Source organism: Papio anubis, chromosome 18 (genome assembly GCF_008728515.1).
Source record: "Papio anubis isolate 15944 chromosome 18, Panubis1.0, whole genome shotgun sequence".
Taxonomy (NCBI): Eukaryota; Metazoa; Chordata; class Mammalia; order Primates; family Cercopithecidae; genus Papio; species Papio anubis.
This window is the reverse complement of record NC_044993.1, coordinates 56,007,898-56,028,722: the sequence shown is the minus strand read 5'-3', so window position 1 is coordinate 56,028,722 and position 20,825 is coordinate 56,007,898. Positions and strand designations below refer to the sequence as shown.

Here is a 20,825-nt window from a genome sequence, read left to right as displayed (position 1 = left end):
TTTGAACAGAGGACAGACGCAGACGGCAAGGGCCACTCCTGTGCCAGGGCCTGCCACGCCACCACGACTTGTGCAGTGGGGGCGGGGAGGATTGGACAGTTTGGCTGTGCGCCCTCTTCTCCTTTTCAACGTCCCAGTATAACTTCAAGGGAGTGCAACTCCAGAGGCTCCATGGACGAAGCCACCGCCCCGGAATCAGGGCCTTCCCAGTTCTGCCTTCGGGGAGGGAGGATGGGGGTGGGCCGCGGGAGGCCAGTTTCAAGCGCGTCCTGAAGTCCCTCCCGCCGCCCCGCGTCGCTTTAAGGCGGAGGCCCGGGAGGGGGCCGACCCGGCTAGCCAGCTCCACGCTAGGCTCCAGACTCCGGCATTTCCTCCCGGCTAGCTGGCGCGGCTTCGCCTCCCCCTCGGAAGAGGAAACTCCCGGGGTCCGAGTAACAGGGTCAGGCGCGGAGAGGAGCGGCGGGAGAGCCAGGAGGGCCGCCCAGGGTAGGAGGCGAGCCAGGCCGGGCCAGAAGCTGGCCGACGGCGGCGCGCGGGGGCACCGGGCGGGGAGGGCCGCTGAGCCGGACTCAGCGCGCAGCCGGGGCAGGGCGCGGCCGCGGGCCCGAGAGCGCAGGGCGGGCCGCAGCTGGAAGGAACACTTGAGCTGGGAGAGGAGGCCGAGCTGGAGGGCGGCTTCCCTCGGGCCTGCGATCGGGAAGCCGCCGCGGAGAAGGAGACGGGGACAGCGGGGCTGCCCGGACGCTGTGCGCATGCTGGGCTGGGGTCGCCGCCGGGGCTCGCCCCTTGGGCTGCTCGGCCACCGCCGCCCCGGGCGCCCGGCATGTCGGTGCACTACACCCTCAATCTACGCGTCTTCTGGCCCCTGGTGACCGGCCTGTGCACCGCCCTGGTGTGCCTCTACCATGTCCTGCGGGGAAGCGGGGGCGCCCGGGCTGAGCCCCCCGACGGCGTGGACGGCGGCTTCCCGCTGCTCAAGGTGGCCGTCCTGCTCCTCCTCAGCTACGTCCTCCTGCGCTGTCGCCACGCTGTCCGGCAGCGCTTCCTGCCCGGGTCTCCCCGTCTGGGGGGTCACGCCGCCTTCTCCTCGAGACACTTCCGAGAGCCGGGCCTCAGCATCCTGCTGGAGAGTTACTACGAGCACGAGGTGCGTCTGTCTCCGCACGTGTTGGGCCACAGCAAGGCGCACGTGAGCCGGATCGTGGGCGAGCTGGTGCGGGCTGGCCGCGCCCGGGGGTCCCCCGGTCTCATTCCCGGGGGAGCGCTGGCCTTGGCCTTCCGCGGAGACTTCATCCAGGTGGGCAGCGCCTACGAGCAGCATAAAATCCGCCGGCCCGACAGCTTCGACGTGCTGGTGCCACTGCGCCTGCCGCCGCTTGTGGCGCTGGAGCCACGGAGCCTGGGCGAGGAGCCAGTGCTGGCCCCAGCCTTCCGCGGCTGCTTCGTGTGCGCCCTCAAGGCACCACCCTCACCATTGGGGGCCTCGGGGGGCCACTGGCTTCGGGACTGCAAACCCTTTGCTGATGCCTTCTGCGTGGATGTGCGCGGGCGGCGTCACCTCTCTGCTACTTTGGTGCTGCGCTGGTTCCAGTCGCATCTGCAGCGCTCCTTGGCCACTGTGCGTTACAGCCTGGAGGGGCGCTGTCGGGTCACCTTGACCCCAGGTGGCCTGGAACAGCCCCCCACCTTACACATCCTGCCCTGCCGCACTGACTACGGCTGCTGTCGCCTTTCCATGGCTGTGCGTCTCATCCCCGCAGTCCATCTGGGAGATGGGGTCTTCCTTGTGGCGCCACCACCGCCACCCCTGCCCAGCGCGCCCCTGTTGGAGCTCCCTGAGGGCCTGCGCGCGGAGGCACTGTGGGGTGTGAACACAGCACGCCAGGAGCAGAAGCTGCTGAGTTGGCTGCAGGAACGGGCAGCTCCAGGTGCCTGCTACCTCAAGTGCCTGCAGTTGCTTAAGGCTCTGCGAGATCTGGGCGCCCGTGGGCTGGACTCAGCGGCTGCCACCCAGTGGGGACGCATCCTGTCCTCATATGTGCTCAAGACAGTGCTGCTGGCAGTGCTGCTGCGCAAGGGGGCCCCTGGGCAAGGCTGGGATGAGGAGCACCTGGGAAAGTGTTTGGAGGAGTTGGTGCAGTTCCTTAGGGACTGCCTGCTGCGACGCCATACGCTCTTCCACTGCGTCCTGGGCCCTGGTGGGGCGGCTGCTGAGGTGGGTCCCCTGCCCAAGGCACTGCGGGAAGCCGCCCCAGTTGACCTCCTGGCCGCTTTCGACGGGCAGGCCCGGGAACTTGCAGCGGCGCGTTTGCTGTCCACGTGGCAAAGGCTGCCCCAGCTTCTCCGGGCCTACGGGGGTCCCCGCTACCTTGCCAGGTGCCCCCCGCCCCGGAGTCAGCGCACCCAGGGCTTCCTTGAAGGTGAACCGTAAACCCTGACAGCACCCCCACCTGACTAAATGCTCCTAAAGCCTTTCCCACTGGGTGGGGGGTGGGAATGGCGGCGAAGCCAGTTAAATGCAAGATTGCAGAAGGCAGAGAAAAATTTGGTGGCTGCCACAAGCTTTAGTGGCTTAAATATCACCTCCTCGCTTCACAGTCCAATATAATATGACATCTTCACACCCACTAGAGTGTCCTGGGCAAACTAAGGGAAAACATGCAACAGCAGCCCCAAGAATTGGTTCAAATGTTCTCTGTGGACGGATTCTGTAGAAGGATGTGGCTTTTACAGAAGTCCAGTAGAAGCAAGAACTAGCTGCAGGGAAAATTTCTTCTTGTCGATTTTTAGACACAGATCTCTCTGCCCAAACTAAAAACAAACAAAAACAAACAAAAACACTAAAGTTTTTGACACAATTACTTGCTAGGTACTTGGTTCCTGATTGTCTTTAAAAAGAAAAATCTGAATCTTTATTTGCAACTGGAATTGAAGTTCTATTTTAGGGGCTAATGTTCAGAGGAACATAATTTCCACTGTTCACGTTAATATTAATGTATTTTTAAAATGGTGCAATCACAGGTGTTTGATAAGATTGTCAAAAAATTAAGTCACACAGATGGAAAGGCAATCGAGAGTTGATTAGAGAAACTTCCAGAGAAAATAGCACTTTATATTGATCAGTTCACTCATATTGTGGTAATTGCTAGCACCAAGCATTGCGTCTGAGAGGGAAGCCAGTTATATTTATTATTAAATGTACAGCCTTGAAAAGTGGCCAGCATGCTTGCCTAACATCACCGCAGGCCACAAGCTGGGATATGTACCAGTCCGTCAACACCCATTCATGGAACTACCTACTACCAGCCAGACATGGCTGGAACCAAAGCAGCAACCAAATACATATTCAAGACAACACTGGTGAAGGCATAAAACATGTTGGCTTTGGAGAAAGATGTGTTTTAGGCTTTGCCTGTAAAGGTGTTTCTCCAAGGCTGGCTGCTGGCTGGAGACAGAAACGGTTTTTGTTTTAAGGTTTTTAGCAAACTCCTTCACAAAGAGATTTCTTTCTGAGCTTATGAGCTGATGAAAAGGAAATGCCTGCTGTTTAGCATGTGGTTTGTGCTGGATCTCTAACCATTGATGGTTCCTCCTTGTTCAGGCAGTCTTACGTGGTCCAAGAGACCTGTTGATTCAGCACAGGTCTTGCAAAACATTTCACTTATAGTTCAGGATCTTAGGCTCTGTGCTTGAAGGTCAGTTACTCCTTGGTCGTGGGCAGAGGAGACAAATTAGGAAAAGAGCAAGGGAGACAGCACTTGACAGCAGTCTGTCTCTTTTTTCTCTTTAGGTGTCAGTATCACCAGGTTGGGTGTATTTTGCAGCTGGGAGGAGCCTGTCCTGGAATTCTTCCTTGTTCTACCAAATTTATAACAGCCCTCAATTACAGTTTTAAGTTCACCATGGCCCATCATCGGTTTGCCTGATTGGAAATGCAGCCAGTCTAAGTGTTACACATTGGGTTTTTTGGTTTTTTTTTTCCTTAATAAAAACATGTACCTCCTCAGACTCTTACAGCTAAAATTTGGAAGACAGAAATGGCGATGTGAATAGAATCATTGTTGAAGTTCTGAGCTCTTTGGAGGGAACTCTATAAACCTTCTTTCTTTAGAGGATCCACTTGCCCGCTGTGGGAAATCATTGTGAGTAGGTGATTTACGGGGAATCCTTCTCCTCAAAGCTGCATTGGCTTCTTATATCCTTTGCAACCTTGGGCTGAAAGAGAAGCAGCTGCAAACATTGTGCGTCTCTTTGAGGTTGTCTTGAGGCCAGTTCCCCGCAAAGGTCATTCCTAGCTTTGTGAGATCAATGTTAGGTCATAAGGTACTGCATTGTGCAAAAAAGTCAGTCTGCTAACTTTATGCAAAGATAGAAACTGCACAGTATTTTTTTTAAAATAGTTTAAAAAATAGATGCCAATAGTAGATCTTATATATATACATATTTTTTATGTATATGCATATATATATATATATTTCCATACTCAACCACAGCTTCCTCTGTACTCATTGTCTGCTACAGTAGGACCAAGGGTTGGAAGAATTATAAAGCTTTAAGGCTGGGCACGGTGGCTCACCCCTGTAATCCCAGCACTTTGGGAGGCTTAGGTGGGCGGATCACCTGAGGTCAGGAGTTCAAGACCAGCCTGGCCAACATGGCAAAACCCCGTCTCTACTAAAAAATACAAAAACTATCCGGGCGTGATGGCGGGCGCCTATAATCCCAGCTACTTGGGAGGCTGAGGCAGGAGAATCGCTTGAACCCAGGAGGCAGAGCTTGCAGTGAGCCGAGATCATGCCACTGCACTCCAGCCTGGGCGACAAAGCAAGACTCCGCCTCAAAAAAAAAAGGCTTTAAAAGCTGAATTTTAGAAATATTTCTAGCTGTGTCAGTGAGTTCCCCTTTTAATAGTATTTTAAAGTATAAATCTGGTAACATACTTAGTTCTTGTAGTTCTTTTGTTAGTTGTTTTTTTTTTTTTTTCAGGTTAATTACCCAAAGCCTCATCCATCCTCAAGGTTTTTAAATTTTATTTTTTTAAAATAAATTGTGCATTGTATTTGTGAGTTTTTAAAATATTACTGTTTTATTTAAATGCCATGCTGAGCAATTGTTCTCTGTACATGGTAACCAAAACTTAGAGATTTCGATCAATTTTGATCAATGTTTAGTAAACCAAAACATGTACTGTGTACAACAGAAATAATATGGCGTATTAGCCAGGCATGATGGTTGCCCAAGACAGTTAAATTAAGCTCAATTCTCTATTTTATTAGGGCTCCATTATGTCCTTCATCTGAAATGTACACATTTTGGTGTATGCTTGGTACTGGAGATTCATATATGCAAATATTCTCATGCAAGAAGGTTCCACAGTAACAACAGCAGAAAAAAAAAAAAAAAATTAGTTGTCCAGCCAGGGCCGGAGGAAAATGTTTTTGGGGAAGATGACTCAGTCATTTTGTGGCGAGACACCCTTCGGTAACTCCCACTGACCAGTCTTGGGAGCCTTCCTGGAATGATCGTGGGCTGAGCGGAGATGTGTTTTGCAAAATGAAACTGAAGCCGAAAGAAGGCAGAATTCGAATGAGGCAAGAGAAATCCAAAGAACTGGGGAAGGAGGACTTCAGATGGAAGTGAAGCAAGAGAGGGAAGGGGAAATGAAGTGAAAATTGCGTGAGGGTGTGAGAGAGGTTTGGGTTAGGAAACACGTTTTTAGTGCTATTTCCAGCCAGGGGTCGCAAACTCAGCAGCCTGTAGAAACAGGGTGGGAGGTGGGGGGGAACCTGCGCTCGCCTTTAAAGAGGGGACCGTTGCTCAGCCATGCAGAAAAAAATGGGGCAACAAGCTGGAAATCAGGTTTTTTTTTTTGAAAAGTGAAACTTGATGATTTTTAAACAAGTAATTAAAAAAAAAAGTCCAAAATACCACGTGGGCCAAACATGTGTTTAAGCCTGGGGGCCACCAGTTTGCGACCACTGCCTTACACAGTTAACACCCCAAGTATGTATATGGTCCTAGGTTTTGTTTTGGATATGGTAGTGTTATATATACTTGGGGGTGTGATATTTCAAATCATCTTAATCTCTCAGAGCTAAGCTTTATTGTAGAAACAAATAAAAAAAAAAATTAACATAGCCACAGATAACACTTAACTCACAGTTTCCAGGAGGACGCTTGATCTCCAAGCTGCTCTTTTCGAGTCAGATCCTATGTCAAGCCACTTAGGGCCAGTTTCTGGCATTTCTTTCCTGGTGATTTGGGGTAAACTTCTTGGTTCTGTCAGAGTTTGCAGATGAGTAATGAGGAAGGATTGCAGAATAACTCGTTTCTTTGTATTTTATTCTTACATTTAAATTAATTTTGGGGAGTTAGTGGTATCCTAGCTCATGCCTTTACAGTGGTGATTGCTTGCTGGAGTTGGGGTGCAAGCTTCTTCGGCTTGTACCATTTCCAGTACCAACAACACAGGTTTTGGTTTTTGTTTTTTGAGACAGGGTCTCACTCTGTTGCCCAGGCTGGAGTGCAGTGGCAAGATTGCAGCTCATTGCAGCCTTGACCTCCTGGGCTCAAGTGATCCTCCTGTCTCAGCCTCCCAACTAGCTGGGCCCACACGTATGTGCCACTACACCCAGCGAATTTTTAAATTATTTGTAGAGTCAGGGGCTCCCTATGTTGCCCAGGCTGGTCTTGAACTACTGGACTCAAGCCATCCTCCCACCTCGGCCTCCCAGAGTGTTGGGATTATAGGCGTGAGCCACCACACCTGGCCTAAAAGCATGGTTCTGATCAGACTTCACCCCTGAATGTTTCTATCATTTTCTTTTTTTTTTTTTTTCTCGGGACAGAGTTTTGTTCTTGTTGTCCAGGCTGGGGTGCAGTGGGATGATCTTAGCTCACTGCAACCTCCGCCTCCCAGGTTCAAGTGATTCTTGGGCCTCATCCTCCTGAGTAGCTGGGATTACAGGCACCTGCCACCAGGCCTGGCTTTTTTTTTTTTTTTTTTGGTAGAGATGGGGTTTCATCATGTTGGTCAGGCTGGTCTCGAACTCCTAACCTCAGGTGATCTACCCACCTCGGCCTCCCAAAGTGCTGGGATTATAGGCGTGAGGCACCCCACCGGCCTCTATCATTTCCTGACTCAGCAGCTCCACCAAAATTGACGTCCTAGTAAACACTGTGAAGGAATTAACCTAAGTGCTTCCAAAGCATCTCATGTAACCTCTATGGAGTAAGTCACTTTTTCTGTAACATGTGGCTTTTGACCTTGATGAAGACTTCGACTTCTCATCCCTGTCTGCATGGAGGAAGACGAGTCAGTGGCGGGGATAATGAACCTCAGTAACATTTCCAGTGTCCCTCAAAAGGAAACAAGTTCAGTGTTATCATTGTGGCATTCGTTAGTTTTTTTTTTTTTTTAAGTCACTTGTTTAGATACATCTTTATTTTTTTTATACCTACATAGCGCATGACTGGAGGGGATAAAGCACGTATAAGTTGGGAGAGGGTAAAGAATGTGTGACTATGTATGCAGAAAATAGACTAAAATGTCCAGCAAAATGATATATACTGTAATCTGGTTTTTGAAGTATCTACTATTCTGGAATATTTTTTAACAACTTTTTGCTTTTTTAAAAAAAGGTGCCTTGATTCAGTTGCTTGACTTAAAACATTCCTCCTATTTTATTGTGATTTTTAATGTCTTCTGACCCCAAACTGTGTTTCTGGTTGCAGTCTGGCGGCTGCAGGCGTAGCACTGGTTTTGTTCCAATAACAGAGACCAAAGAGTTAATCAGATATGGTTCAGCTGCTACAATTGTGTGATTCAAAGGCAATTTAATCACCCCAAATTTCCATGGCCCCTGCAGTCAAGACCTGCCATTCGTTTTCTCTTGCAGGTTGGAGTAAATTTGCACTTTGAATCATATGGGTCATTTGGGGACCTTGTTCTTTTCTATTTTGCTTTATTAATAAAGGAACTTGTAGAAACCTCTGGACTGAATGTCAGATCTGGGGAGGGCTTTCGTCTTCCCGGAGGGCAGCCTGTGCCTGTGCTGGCTTGTGGTTCTTTGCACAAGCCTCAACTGCTTTGAGCCTCTGGGTGTATGGGAAACTTTCCCCATGCATTAAGGCTGGGGATAATTTTTGTGTAGAATTAGCTCTGTATACAGGTGTGAAAAAAATGCTAGTTCACAGCGCTACAGGTGTGCTCCCTGGAATCCTGAACTTTCACGTCTTCTTCCTGGCCTAGAACCTTCTGTCCCCACCTCTCCTCTCTGCCTCACTCTCCCACCCCTGCTCCCTCACACATACCCAAACACGATTCACGTCTTGGCCTGTGGCTCAAGAATTTTGTCCAGAAATCTCTTAGGCCCTCAGGCCCTTGCGAAATGGTAAACATTCGCTAATACAAAAAACCACCAGGCTTAGCAGGAGATAGAATCTTGGAGACTAAGGGCCGTTCAGAGCCTCAGAGCCAGGTGGAAACCCAGGGAAACCTGCAGCCATGACGAAACCCCATCTCTACTAAAAATACAAAAATTAGCCGGACGTGGTGGCGTGCACCTGTAATCCCAGCTGCTCGGGAGGCTGAGGCAGGAGAATCACTTGAACCCGGCAGGCAGAGGTTGCAGTGAGCCGAGACTGCGCCACTGCACTCCAGCCTGGCAACAGAGTGAGACTCCATCTCAAAAAAAAAAAAAGAAAAAAGAAACAGTAGTTGTGTAGGACACTTGCCCAGGGGAAAGTTGGTGGGGTGTGAATAATACTGTCCCAGGGCATCGAGGACACACACACAAAGGGGGCCAAGACAGACATGGCTTCTCTCTTAGGAGTTCACAGAGAGAGGCAGAAAGGCAATGAAAGAACCCATTACTGTACAGCGTGGTGGGTGCCGGGTAGGAGAAAGTTTTTGAAAACCAAACAAGGGTACCTCGTGCACTTTAGGGTTTTCAGGAGAGCTCCTTCGAAGAAGTGACATCTAAGTTGAGATCCAAAGATAGGTGGGAATTAGCCCAGTGAAGGGAGTTGGACCGGAGAAGAATGTATTGAACACAGAGATGAAAGAGCATTCCAGGCCGGGCGCGGTGGCTCAAGCCTGTAATCCCAGCACTTTGGGAGGCCGAGACGGGCAGATCACGAGGTCAGGAGATCGAGACCATCCTGGCTAACACGGTGAAACCCCGTCTCTACTAAAAATACAAAAAAACTAGCCGGGCGAGGTGGCGGGCGCCTGTAGTCCCAGCTGCTCGGGAGGCTGAGGCAGGAGAATTGCGCGAACCCGGGAGGCGGAGCTTGCTGTGAGCGGAGATCTGGCCACTGCACTCCAGCCTGGGCGACAGAGCGAGACTCCGTCTCAAAAAAAAAAAAAAAAAAAAAAAAAAAGAGCATTCCAGTTTGACTGGAAAGTAGGGGTGGGTGGAGAGGAGGGGAGGAGGAGTCAGTGGAAGGGATGAGGTGGGAGGGAGTTTGAAGCCAGAGCTGCTCAGGCTGGAGTGCGCAGATCACCTGGGAGCCTTGTTACAATGCAAGTTCTAGCTGCGCGCAGTAGCTCACACCTGTAATCCCAGTACTTTGGGAGGCCGTGGCGGGGGGGATCACTTGAGGTCAGGAGTTTGAGACCAGGCTGGCCAACATGGCAAAACCCCATCTTTACTAAAAATACAAAAATTAGCCAGGGATGGTGGTGCATGCCTGTAGTCCCGGCTACTTTAGAGGCTGAACCCCGAGAATTGCTTGAGCTTGGGAGGCAGAAGTTGCATTGAGCTAAGATTGTGCCACTGCACTCCAGCCTGGGCAACAGAGTGGCACTCTGTCTCAAAAAAGCAAAAACAACAACAACAACAACAACAACAACAACAACAATAGAACCCCCAAGTTCTGACTCAGCAGATCTTGCCTTCTTTTTTATCTCTTTTTCTGAGACAGGGCCTTGTTCTGTTGCCCAGGCTGGAGTGCAATGGCAGGATCAGAGCTCCCTGCAGCCTCAGCCTCCCAGGCTCAAGTGATCCTCCTGCTTCAGCCTCCTGACTAGCTGAGACTACAGGCATGCACCACCATGCACAGCTAACTTAAACATTTTTTTGTAGAGATGGAGTCTTGTTCTCTTGTCCAGGCTGGTCTCACACTCCTGGCCTCAAGCCATCCTCCTGCCTTGGCCTCCCAAAGCACTAGGATTACAGATGTGAGCCACCATAACTGGCCAGGGCCTGAGATTCAGCCTGTTTAACAAGCTGCCAGGGAAAGGTGATGCCATTGGTACAGAGTCCACAGGCACACACACGCACACACAAGCATACACAGCGGCAGACCACACGGAGAGTTTGAACTGATCAAAGGGCACTGTTGAATCACTTTAGACAAGGAGTGGCAAGGTCACATTTGAATTTGGCTCACTCTGGCTAAGGTGTGGAGAGTGAATTATACAGGGGTTGGCAAACTACCACCTGAGTATTTATTTTTGTAAATAGTGTCATTGGTACACAGCTATGTCCATTCATTAACATACTGTTTATGGCTGCTTTCACGCTACCTGGGCAGAGTTGAGTAACTGTGACAGAGGCCAGATGGCTCACAAAACTGAAAATATTTACTTTGTGGCCCTTTGTTGAAAAGTTAGCCAAGCCCTGAAGCAAGACTATAAGGAATTGGATGCTGCAATGGTCCAGACCTGGGCAGGGGGCTAGAGGTAGGGACAGAGACAAGTTAGAGACAGACAGTAGCATACATTAATGCAAAGACTTCTCAGCGGGGCACGGTGGCTCATGCCTGTAATCCTAGCACTTTGGGAGGCCAAAGCAGGCAGATCACTTGAGGTCAGGAGTTCGAGACTAGCCTGGGCAACATGGTGAAACTCCCTCTCTACCAAAAATACAAAAACAAACAAACAAAAACACAGGTGTGGTCATGCACACCTGTAGTCCCAGCTACTCGGGAGGCTGAAGCAGGAGGATCACTTGAACCCAGGAGGCAGAGGTTGCAGGCAGCCGGGATCACACCACTGCACTCTAGCCTGGGCAACCAAGTGAGACTCTATCTCAAAAACAAAAAAAACAAAAAAGGCTTGTCTTCAAATCTTGCGTTCCGCACTTCTTATCTATGTGTCTCTACAAGTTACCTAATCCTCTTTGAATCTTGATTCCCTCATCTGTAAAATGGGATTAATAACGGAACCTCGCCCATAGGAGTGATTGAGGATTAAGTGAGATCTTTGCACGCAAAGTGCTTGGCACAGATTAAGCACCCAGTATGAGTCAGTGTAGAAGCAATTATTAGAATGGCCTGAAAATGCCATTCTAACAATCCCAGCACTTTGGGAGGCTGAGGTAGGAGGATCATTTGATTGCAGGAGTTCGAGGCCAGCCTGCACCACATAGCGAGACCCCCGTCTCTACAAATAAATTAAAACTAGAGTGGCATTTTCACATAATCTGTGTCTCCCACCTCTTCCTCTGCTCACTTTGCTGAAGCTCATTCTTTCTCCTCTGCAGGATCTGTTTCCCTGTAATCCTCCCTGATCATCTTCTGCTACCCAGTTTTTGTTCATCTCCTTCCTTGATGTCCATGGCATTTTCCACTATGAAAAGTTTTATTCAGGATACTATGGTAGACTGGTTACAACAATAGTCTGTGTTCTCCGGTTTTCTTACACCTATGCCCTTTGCAAAATGATTTTGCAATCTTTTCCATCAAGAAGGGGTGCCTTTTTGCCTACCCCTTACATCTGGAAGGGCTTTGTGAGTTTATTTATTTATTTATTTTTTGGAGATGGAGTCTTGCTCTGTTGCCCAGTCTGGAGTGCAGTGGTGCTGTCTCGGCTCACTGCAACCTCTTCCAGGTTCAACCGATTCTCCTGCCTCGGCCTCCTGAGTAGGTGGGATTACAGGCGCCTACCACAACACCTGGCTAATTTTTGTATTTTTAGTAGAGACAGGGTTTCACCATGTTGGCCAGGCTGGTCTCGAACTCCTGACCTCAGGTGATCCGTCCACCTTGGCCTCGAAAAGTGCTGGGATTACAGGTGTGAGCCACTGTGGCAGGCTGTGAGTTTCTTTAATCAACAGAATGTGGCAGAGGGACATAGTGCTAGTTCGTGAGGCCTCAAGACGTCTTGTCTATTTCCTATTGTTCTCTTGGAAGGCCGCTGCTGCCATGTGAACAGCTTACCTGCTGGGGGATGAGCGATCTCTTCCTCGTCTCCAGAGCCGCCAGCCAGCCAACTGGGAGACATGGGAATGAGGACATCCTAGAGCAGCCTCCTCACCTCATCCCTACTGCCCCAATAGACCTGACCACTGACTGATGGAAACACTGAAGTGAACCAGCCAAGATCAGCAGGGCCTGGCTCAGATCAGCAGAACCACCCAGCTGGCCCATAGACTCTGAGCAATAATAGACAGATACTTCGTGTTTTAATTCACCAAGTTAGAGGTGGTTTATTGTTCAGCAATAATTAACTGACATGGATGCCTAGGAAAATCTGGCATAAAAAGGCTGCCACTGTAGTAAATAGAAGCAGTTCATTTTTCTGTTTGTTTGCTTGTTTAAAGATGGGGTCTTGCCCTGTTGCCCAGGCTGGAGTACAGTGGCCCTTTATAGCTCACTGCTGACTCAAACTCATGGGCTCAAAAGATCCTCCCACCTCAGCTTCCCAAGTAGCTAGGACTACAGGCATGCACCACCATGCATTGCTAGGTTTTTCAATTTGTATTTTTTTTGGTCAAGACAGGATTTTGCTCTGTTATTCAGGCTGGTCTTGAATTCCTGACCTCACGCAGTCCTCCTACCTCAGCCTCCCAAAGTGCTGGGACTATGGGTGTGGGTATGAGCCACCACTCCTGGTCCAGGCAGTCCTTAACTTCTGTACATCTGATTTTCAAACAGAATTTTATACAGGTACTTAACTGACACCCCAAACCACCTTCCACGTGATGAATCCAGGCTTCCCTCATTGGCTGAAGCACAGTGGGGTGCCTGGTCCACCAAGAAATGGTTTAATTGTTAGCACTGTCGCCATCCCTGTGCAAAGTGTTTACACAGCTGTTTGCATATGTTCCCACAGTTGCCTTATCTTGTAAAAACAAATGGAAACTGGGAAAATGAAAGCATTGATTCGGTTACAAGATGCCACAGGTCTCAAAGGTGATAGAGGCGAGACAAGGACTCTGCGTGCCCAGCGTGCTGAGGCTGCAGCCTCAGTCCCGTGCTCACTGGCGCAGCTTAGCTTAGATGTTATATTTAATTGTGAAGAAAAAGAACAACGACAAGGAAGAGCATATAGGAAATTGTATCCATTAGGTATACATTTGGCCACAGCTTATAAAAACCTAACCTAGAGTGATCCAAACAGATATAGGGGCTCTTCTCATGTGGCCAGAAGCCTGGAGGTGGGCAGGCAGCAGGTCAGGATGAATCAGGACCCAGGGATATTTTTGCTCTGCTATTCAAGGTATTTTTGCTTTGTATCCTCATGCTTGTCATGTCAAGATCCCACCTCCTTTGACTTTCTTTGAAGAAGGGAAGAAAGAGAATGGATTAGGGCAAGGGTCTCCAATCCCTGGGTCATGGGCTAGTACTAGTCCATGGCCTGTTAGGAACTGGGCTGCCCAGCAGGAGGTGAGCATCAGGCAAGTGAGTGAAATGTCATCAGTATTTACAGCTGCTCTCCATCTCTTACATTACCACCTGAGCTCTGCCTCCTGTCAGATCATTATTAGCATTAGCTTCTCATAGGAAGGTGAACCCTGTTATGAACTGCACCTGTGAGGGATCTAGGTTGCATGCTCCTTATGAGACTCTAATGCCTGATAATTGGCCACTATCTCCCATCATCTCCAGATGAGACCATCTAGTTGCAAGAAAACAAGCTCAGGGCTCCCATGATTCTACATTATAACAAGTTGTATAATTATTTCATTATATATTACAATGTAATAATAAGAAAAATAAAGTGCACAATAAATGTACTTGAATCATCCAAAAACTACCCTCCCCCCACACCCAGCCCATGAAAAAATTGTCTTCCATGAAACTGGTTCCTGGTGCCAACAAGTTGAGACTGCTAGATTAAGGACTCAGTAGACTTCCTCTGACATCTTATTGGCCAGAATAATGTCACATGACCATTCTTAGCTGCAAGGGAAGCTGGGAAAGAGAGCCTGGCACATGGCACACAGCAGCTCTGAGCAGTAGATGAAGAAAGAATGAGTGTAGTGGATAAATAAGAGTCTGTAAGAGGCCGGGCATGGCGGCTCACACCTGTAATCCCAGCACTTTGAGGGGCTGAGGTGGGTGGATCACCTGAGATCAGGACTTTGAGACCAGTCTGACCAACCTGGCAAAACCTCATCTCTACTCAAAATACAAAAATTAGCCAGGTGTGGTGGTGTGCACCTGTAATACCAGATACTTAAGAGGCTGAGACAGAAGAATTGCTTGAACCCAGGAGGCGGAGGCTGCAGTGAGCTGAGACTGCACCACTGCACTCTAGCCTGGGTGACAGAGTGAGACTCCATCTCAAAAAAAAAAAAAAGTCTGCCAGAGAAATACCACAAACACATAGCTGAAGACTCTGTCAAAGAAGTGAGAAGTAATTAGAGAATTTACCATTCTGTAATTATTCAGTTAATAGTTGCGTAAGTTTTAGGATTTAGTAAATACCCCATAAATATTAGGATTGACGTCTCAGTTCCACCTGTCACTGGGTGTATTCTTCTGGGCAAATCAATTAACCCATCTGGACCTCAGTCCCTTCGTTTGCAAAATGAAGGAGATAATCTCTCCTCTTATAGGTTCCTTGGAAGAATCAAAAAGTAAAATGGTGAAACTGAGCAGTGTTATCTGAATGTCGGCTGTGTTCTCTTAGGAGTGCACCAGCATTTTTGGAACCACAGGAAGGTGAGTGCATTTCTTAAGAAGGAATCACTCTTAGGCACTCTGTCAGTTGTCTCCCTGCCACCAAACTCCCTTCCCCACAAGACTGTGAATGAGTCTGCGGTTGTGACTTTTTGTTGTAGGTGCGTCCCCAGAAGGGAGAAGATCCAGTGAGAGCATCAACCACATGCTTATCTCATTCTTACTTCTAACGTGTGTCATCTTTCTCCCCAGTCTAATTTTCATTGCTTGAGTTCCTGGGCAGAAAGCTTAGGGTAGTGGTTCTCTTTTTTTTTTTTTTTTTTTTTTTTTGAGATGGAGTCTCGCTCTGTTGCTCAGGCTGGAGTGCGGTGGCGCGATCTCGGCTCACTGCAAGCTCCGCCTCCCGGGTTCACGCCATTCTCCTGCCTCAGCCTCCCGAGTAGCTGGGACTACAGGCGCCCGCCACCACACCTGGCTAATTTTTTTTTGTATTTCTAGTAGAGACGGGGTTTCTCCGTGTTAGCCAGGATGGTCTCGATCTCCTGACCTTGTGATCCGCCCGTCTCAGCCTCCCAAAGTGCTGGGATTACAGGCGTGAGCCACCGCGCCCAGCCTAGGCTAGTGGTTCTCAATCCTGGCTTCATAACAGTGGGTGATGGGCTTTGTAAAAATACTCATGCTGGGGATCCCACCCAAGACCAGAGAGACCAGAGCTTAGGAGGATGCAGCCAAGGTATGGGAGCTGTTTACATCTCCCTGGACAATTTTAGAGTGCAGCTGGGGTTGTGAACCAGTGACCTAGGTCAGATGGCCCTTCTGGAACCTGCAGAGCTCAGTAGAGTACCTGCAATCTCTCCACCAGATGTTGTGGAAGCACCAGCTGGTTTGCATGAGGTTTGCCACATAGCTGAGACAGAAAGGTTAAGGATGATGGTGGCGGTGGTGCTGGGGGACCAAATCCTAGGAGAGAGCTCTTCAGCTGAGAGACGCAAGGCAAAATATAATTGCTAAGTGGGCATGGGGCTTCATCCATCTGGCAGTTCCCCTTTTCCCCAACCCCAAGGAGAAGGAAACAGTTAAACAAACAAAAAAAGAGGCATCAGAGTCATCCTGAAACTTCTCAGTAATGAAACGCCTCAAAATTCAGAGGGACAGTGCCCTTGTTCTTTCTTTATTTTACAGAGTCTTGCTCTGTCACCCAGGCTGGAGTGCAGTGGGGCAGTCATAGCTCACTGCAGCCTGAACTCCTGGGCTCAAGCAATCCTCCTGCCTCAGGCTCCTGAGTAATTGGGACTCCAGGTGCGTGCCACAATGCCTGGCTGTTTTTTTTTTGTTTGTTTTTTTGTTTTTTTGTTTTTTTTTAAGACAGAGGTCTTACTCTGTTGCCCATCCTGTTCTCAAATTCCTGGCCTCAAGGGATACTCCACCTCGGCCTCCCAAAGTGCTAGGATTACGGATGTGAGCCACCATGCCTGGCTGCCCCACTTCTTTTAATCTTATAGCCTGCAGATAACATATGTCTGATACAGCCTGTCTTCACAAAATGCTGGCTCTTTTCATGAATATTCAGTGGTTTTGCCCAAATTATCTCAATCTGTGTCCCCCACTTATCTTTAGGTGTAGTGGCTCTGAGCTGGCACTGAAAAACAATAAAAGTCCATCAAGACACCTTCTTTTTTTTTTTTTTTTTTTGAGACGGAGTCTCGCTCTGTCGCCCAGGCGGGAGTGCAGTGGCCGGATCTCAGCTCACTGCAAGCTTCGCCTCCCGGGTTTATGCCATTCTCCTGCCTCAGCCTCCCGAGTAGCTGGGACTACAGGCGTCCGACACCTCGCCCGGCTAGATTTTTGTATTTTTTTAGTAGAGACAGGGTTTCACCGTGTTAGCCAGGATGGTCTTGATCTCCTGACCTCGTGATCCACCCGTCTCGGCCTCCCAAAGTGCTGGGATTACAGGCTTGAGCCACCGCGCCCGGCCAAGACACCTTCTAATGAAGCCAGGAATAAAAGACCCCTAGGAGTCCCACTGCATGCCAGACTCAGGCTAAAAGCTTTTAAGGACCAAATCTCTCAAATGATTTTTGTCTTCATGGTTTATTCAATCATTAGTCTCCTCAAATTAGCAGCTGTGCCTCTGATGGGCAACTATTGATCCTTATCAACATGAAACCATTAAGACATATTTCAACCTTGGACACAAATGGTTGTGGCATTTGAAGAAGAGAAGCCTTCAGGATATTGCATGGCAGAAAACTGCAGGCTAGAAACCCTGCTCCATATTTTAAACAAAGGACTTGTGATGATTCTTTTTTCTCTGATAAATACCTGGTTTTCAAAAGCAGTCTAATTAGTATGGATCTTCACTTTGCAAGGCTTAAAAGTGCATTTGGGCTTCCTCTCACTAAACCAGCCTCATGGGACCAGCCAGAGTCTAAGCTTTTCCCCTTCCATATGCTAAATATCCATGAGTAACCCTCTATCTCCCAGTCCCCTGCAGTTAGGCAGGGCCAAGTGACTGGTTCACCAGTGGGCAAGGAGCAGAAGGGATGTGTGCATGATCCTACAGAGGCAATAAAAGCCATGTGTTAAAGAGGTGGGTGGATCACCTGAGGTCAGGAGTTCGAGACTAGCCTGGCCAACGTAGTGAAACCCCATCTCTACTAAAAATACAAAAAATTAGCCGGGTATGGTGGCAGGTGCCTGTAATCCCAGCTACTGGGGAGGCTGAGGCAGGAGAATTGGTTGGATCCAGGAGGCAGAGGTTGCAGTGAGCGGAGATTGCACCACTGCACTCCAGCCTGGGCAACAAGAGCAAATCTCAAAACAAAACAAAACAAAACACAAAATACAAAAAAGAAAAGAAAAGAAAAGAAAAAAATGTGAAACTGGTGATCAAACTGGTGATCAGCAGCTTCCAAACAAGATCTTAGGAGTTGGATGAATGGGCTCAAAGATGAGCTTTAAGAGGCAAAATGGCGGAGTTTAACTGGTATATGACCTTCTAGAGACATGAGGCTGGTAAGAGAAGAACACCTCATGTAACTCCAGTAAGCACACTGCACCACCCCACCCCCACCCCCACAAGTGTTAGCAGGCCGCTGCACATACGGATAGCCCACTCCAAGGGAAGAATCAGGGGAGAAGGGATGCGAGACCCTGGAAGTAGGCCAACATATAAAAACCCTCAGTCAAAGGTCAAATGGAGCACTTGAGAGGTCACGTCTCACCTCCTAGGACTATTGCCATGATCTCTGTCCTACAGTTTCATGCGCTTGGCCCTCCTCCAAGCGTACTTTCCTTCCTTTCACTCCTGCTCTAAAGTTTTTTAAGAAACTTTCACTCCTGCTCTGAAACTCGCCTCCGTCTCTCCTTCTGCCTTATACCCCTCAGTTGAATTCTTTCTTTTGAGGATGCAGGAACTGAGGTGGTGGCAGACCCGTATGGATTTGCCGAGGTAACAGCAGGATGCTGAAGACATCACCTCCCATTTTGGAAGACCCCATTGGGAGCCTACTCAACAATGACTGAGTGCCAATATGTGCCAGGCCCTGTGCTGGCACAGGGGATAATAGAGAGGTTAGCAGAGCAAACACCATCTTACTGGCCTGCAGTTTACAGTCTGCAGGAAGAGACAGTCGCTTGCAAATAAGCATGCCAGTGAGCGCTAAATAACTAACAGAGGGCCAGGAACAGTGGCTCATGCCTGTAATCCTAGTTCTTTGGAGGCCAAGGCAGGTGTATCGCTTGAGCCCAAGAGTTCAAGACCAGCCTGGACAACATGTCAAAACCCCGTCTCTACAAGGAATACAAAAATTAGCCAGGCATGGTGGCACACACCTGTAGTCGCAACTACTTGGGAGGCTGAGGTGGGAGAATTGCCCAAGCCCGGGAGGTTGAGGCTGCAGTGAGCCGTGATGGTGCACTCCAGCCTGAGTGACAGAGTGGTGAGACCCTGTCTCAAAAACAAACAAACAAAAAATAAAACTAACAGAGGTAAATGCTTTGAAGGAAAGAAACCAGTCTTTATGACACTATAAGTCAAAGGGACCTAGTGCAGCCTGGGGGAATTAGGGAAGGCTTCCCTGAAATCTTGAAGCCCAGTGCACTAACCCGTGGGGGTCTGTTTCAGGGTGTCACCTTCGGGAGCACTTACTGAGTGAAGCTATGTGACAAATGCTGGACACACACGGTTCTCTTCTGATCACTGCCATAGTCCTAGGAGGTGATACTATTATAACAGGAGCCCCAGTTTACAGAGGTGGAAACTGAGGCTCAGAGGGATGAGAGCATATGGCCCCAGGGCATTTAGTAAGGAAGTGCAAACAGGGATTTGAACCTTCATCTGCTGACTCCAAAATTAACGCTCACTGCATTTCCTTGGCCCTCGCAAAGCCAGCCAAGGAAGTTAGTCATACAGGAAGTAGCCCCTCAGAAGTCCCTCAGCGGGAGATCAAAATGAAACAAGCAAGCAGATGTTTACAAGCTGCCTGGAAAAGCCACCCGCCACAGGAGCAGGGAATCATTCTCCCTCCGCCCCAACCCCTCCTTCAAAGCTCCTCAAAAGCTTCCCTTTTCATTTTTACAGTGTCCCCTCTCCACCCCCTTTTCCCCCAGAGGACTGACTTCATCCTTTCAGCAGATGGGAAGGCGTGGGCTGCCGGCCCTACAGTAGCACAACCACCAATGATGGCTTCCCTCCAATCTTAACCCAGATGAAAATGACAGAGACACACCAGCTCTTTCTTCTCTTGGCTTTTCCCGAAGCTTCCCTTTCCATTAGGCCACTGGATGTTGGCGCCCGAAGCTTCCCTTTCTCACCAGAATAGAAGCAGGAAGTCTGGGGTAGCTGCGTTGAAATGTTGGCTGGTATGAGCTTGTTGTTTTGTTTTTTATAGAAGGGCTAAACAGATCCCACACACAGACACAATACACATTCAGAGGCATGCTTCCCATGTAGATACGCATGTGCACACATGCACGCATAGACATACATGCTTGTGAGCTCACACACATTCACTCATAGCTAACACTCGTATAGCACTTACTGTGTTCCACACAGCATCCTAGATCAGGGCAAACTATGGACCATGGACCAAATCCTGCCTGCAGCCTCTTTGTGTAAATAAAGTTTTATTGGAACACAGCAGCTCTGTGTTTAGAGAGAGTCAGGCCAAAGAACAAGTGACCCAGATAGGTCAGAAGGTGACTCTGGGAATCTAGGAGGGTGTGAGCCAGGCCTGAATTGGTTTTGCAAAAGTGAAAATAGCTTTCTTGTTTGCTTATTATAGAAGTGATATATGCTGACTGTAAAAAGTTCAGGTATACAGAAATGTCTAGGAAAGAAGTAAAGATCTTTGGACAGACCTGGAAACTGAGGCCAACGCTTCCCCATTTGGCAATCAGGAGTGGGAGAGAGGGGCTGCCCATCCACCCTTGCCTATCCCTTCAGGACAAAACATCAATTCCCATGACCTCATCTCCCTGCCTTGAGACAGTGGGTGTTGGGGACAATGGCAGGATGTGGACTTCCAATGTGGCAATCTGACATCAGCTTTAGCCTGGAGCTGGGTAGTGCCCATGATCAAAGCCACTGGAAGGGACCAGTTCAGCGTGTATCAGAGCCACCCTTGGGGTGACTAATAATAATGATGTCGACTGAACGTTCATTACCGCCAGACACCACTCAAAAGCTGAAATTAACTCACTGAATCCTTGTGACCATCCTAGGAGTTTGGTACCCTAATGCTCTTCTTACAGAATAGGAAGCAGGCTCAGAGAGGTAAAGTAATTTCCCCAAGGTCACAGAGCCAGGAAACAGCAGAGCCAGGACTGATGTCCCAGTGATCTGGTGCCAGAGCCATGTGCTCTTCCTCACAAGGCTGATATGATGCTTGGAACAGCCATAGGAGGTTGGAGTATTTAGAATCCTCAGCATATAGTTGAGGAAATGAAGTTCTGAAAGGTTGAGTGACTTG

At 48.9% G+C, this 20,825-nt stretch overlaps 1 protein-coding gene across 1 annotated transcript; it reads left to right on the top strand.

The window, feature by feature from the left end:
• Nucleotides 1–299: 299 nt before the first annotated feature.
• ITPRIPL2 (ITPRIP like 2) lies at nt 300–7,989 on the top strand. Its single transcript, XM_009196084.4, has one exon. It carries the CDS (start codon nt 824–826, stop codon nt 2,429–2,431), a length of 1,608 nt encoding a protein of 535 aa, XP_009194348.2. The 5' UTR covers nt 300–823; the 3' UTR covers nt 2,432–7,989.
• Nucleotides 7,990–20,825: the final 12,836 nt, after the last annotated feature.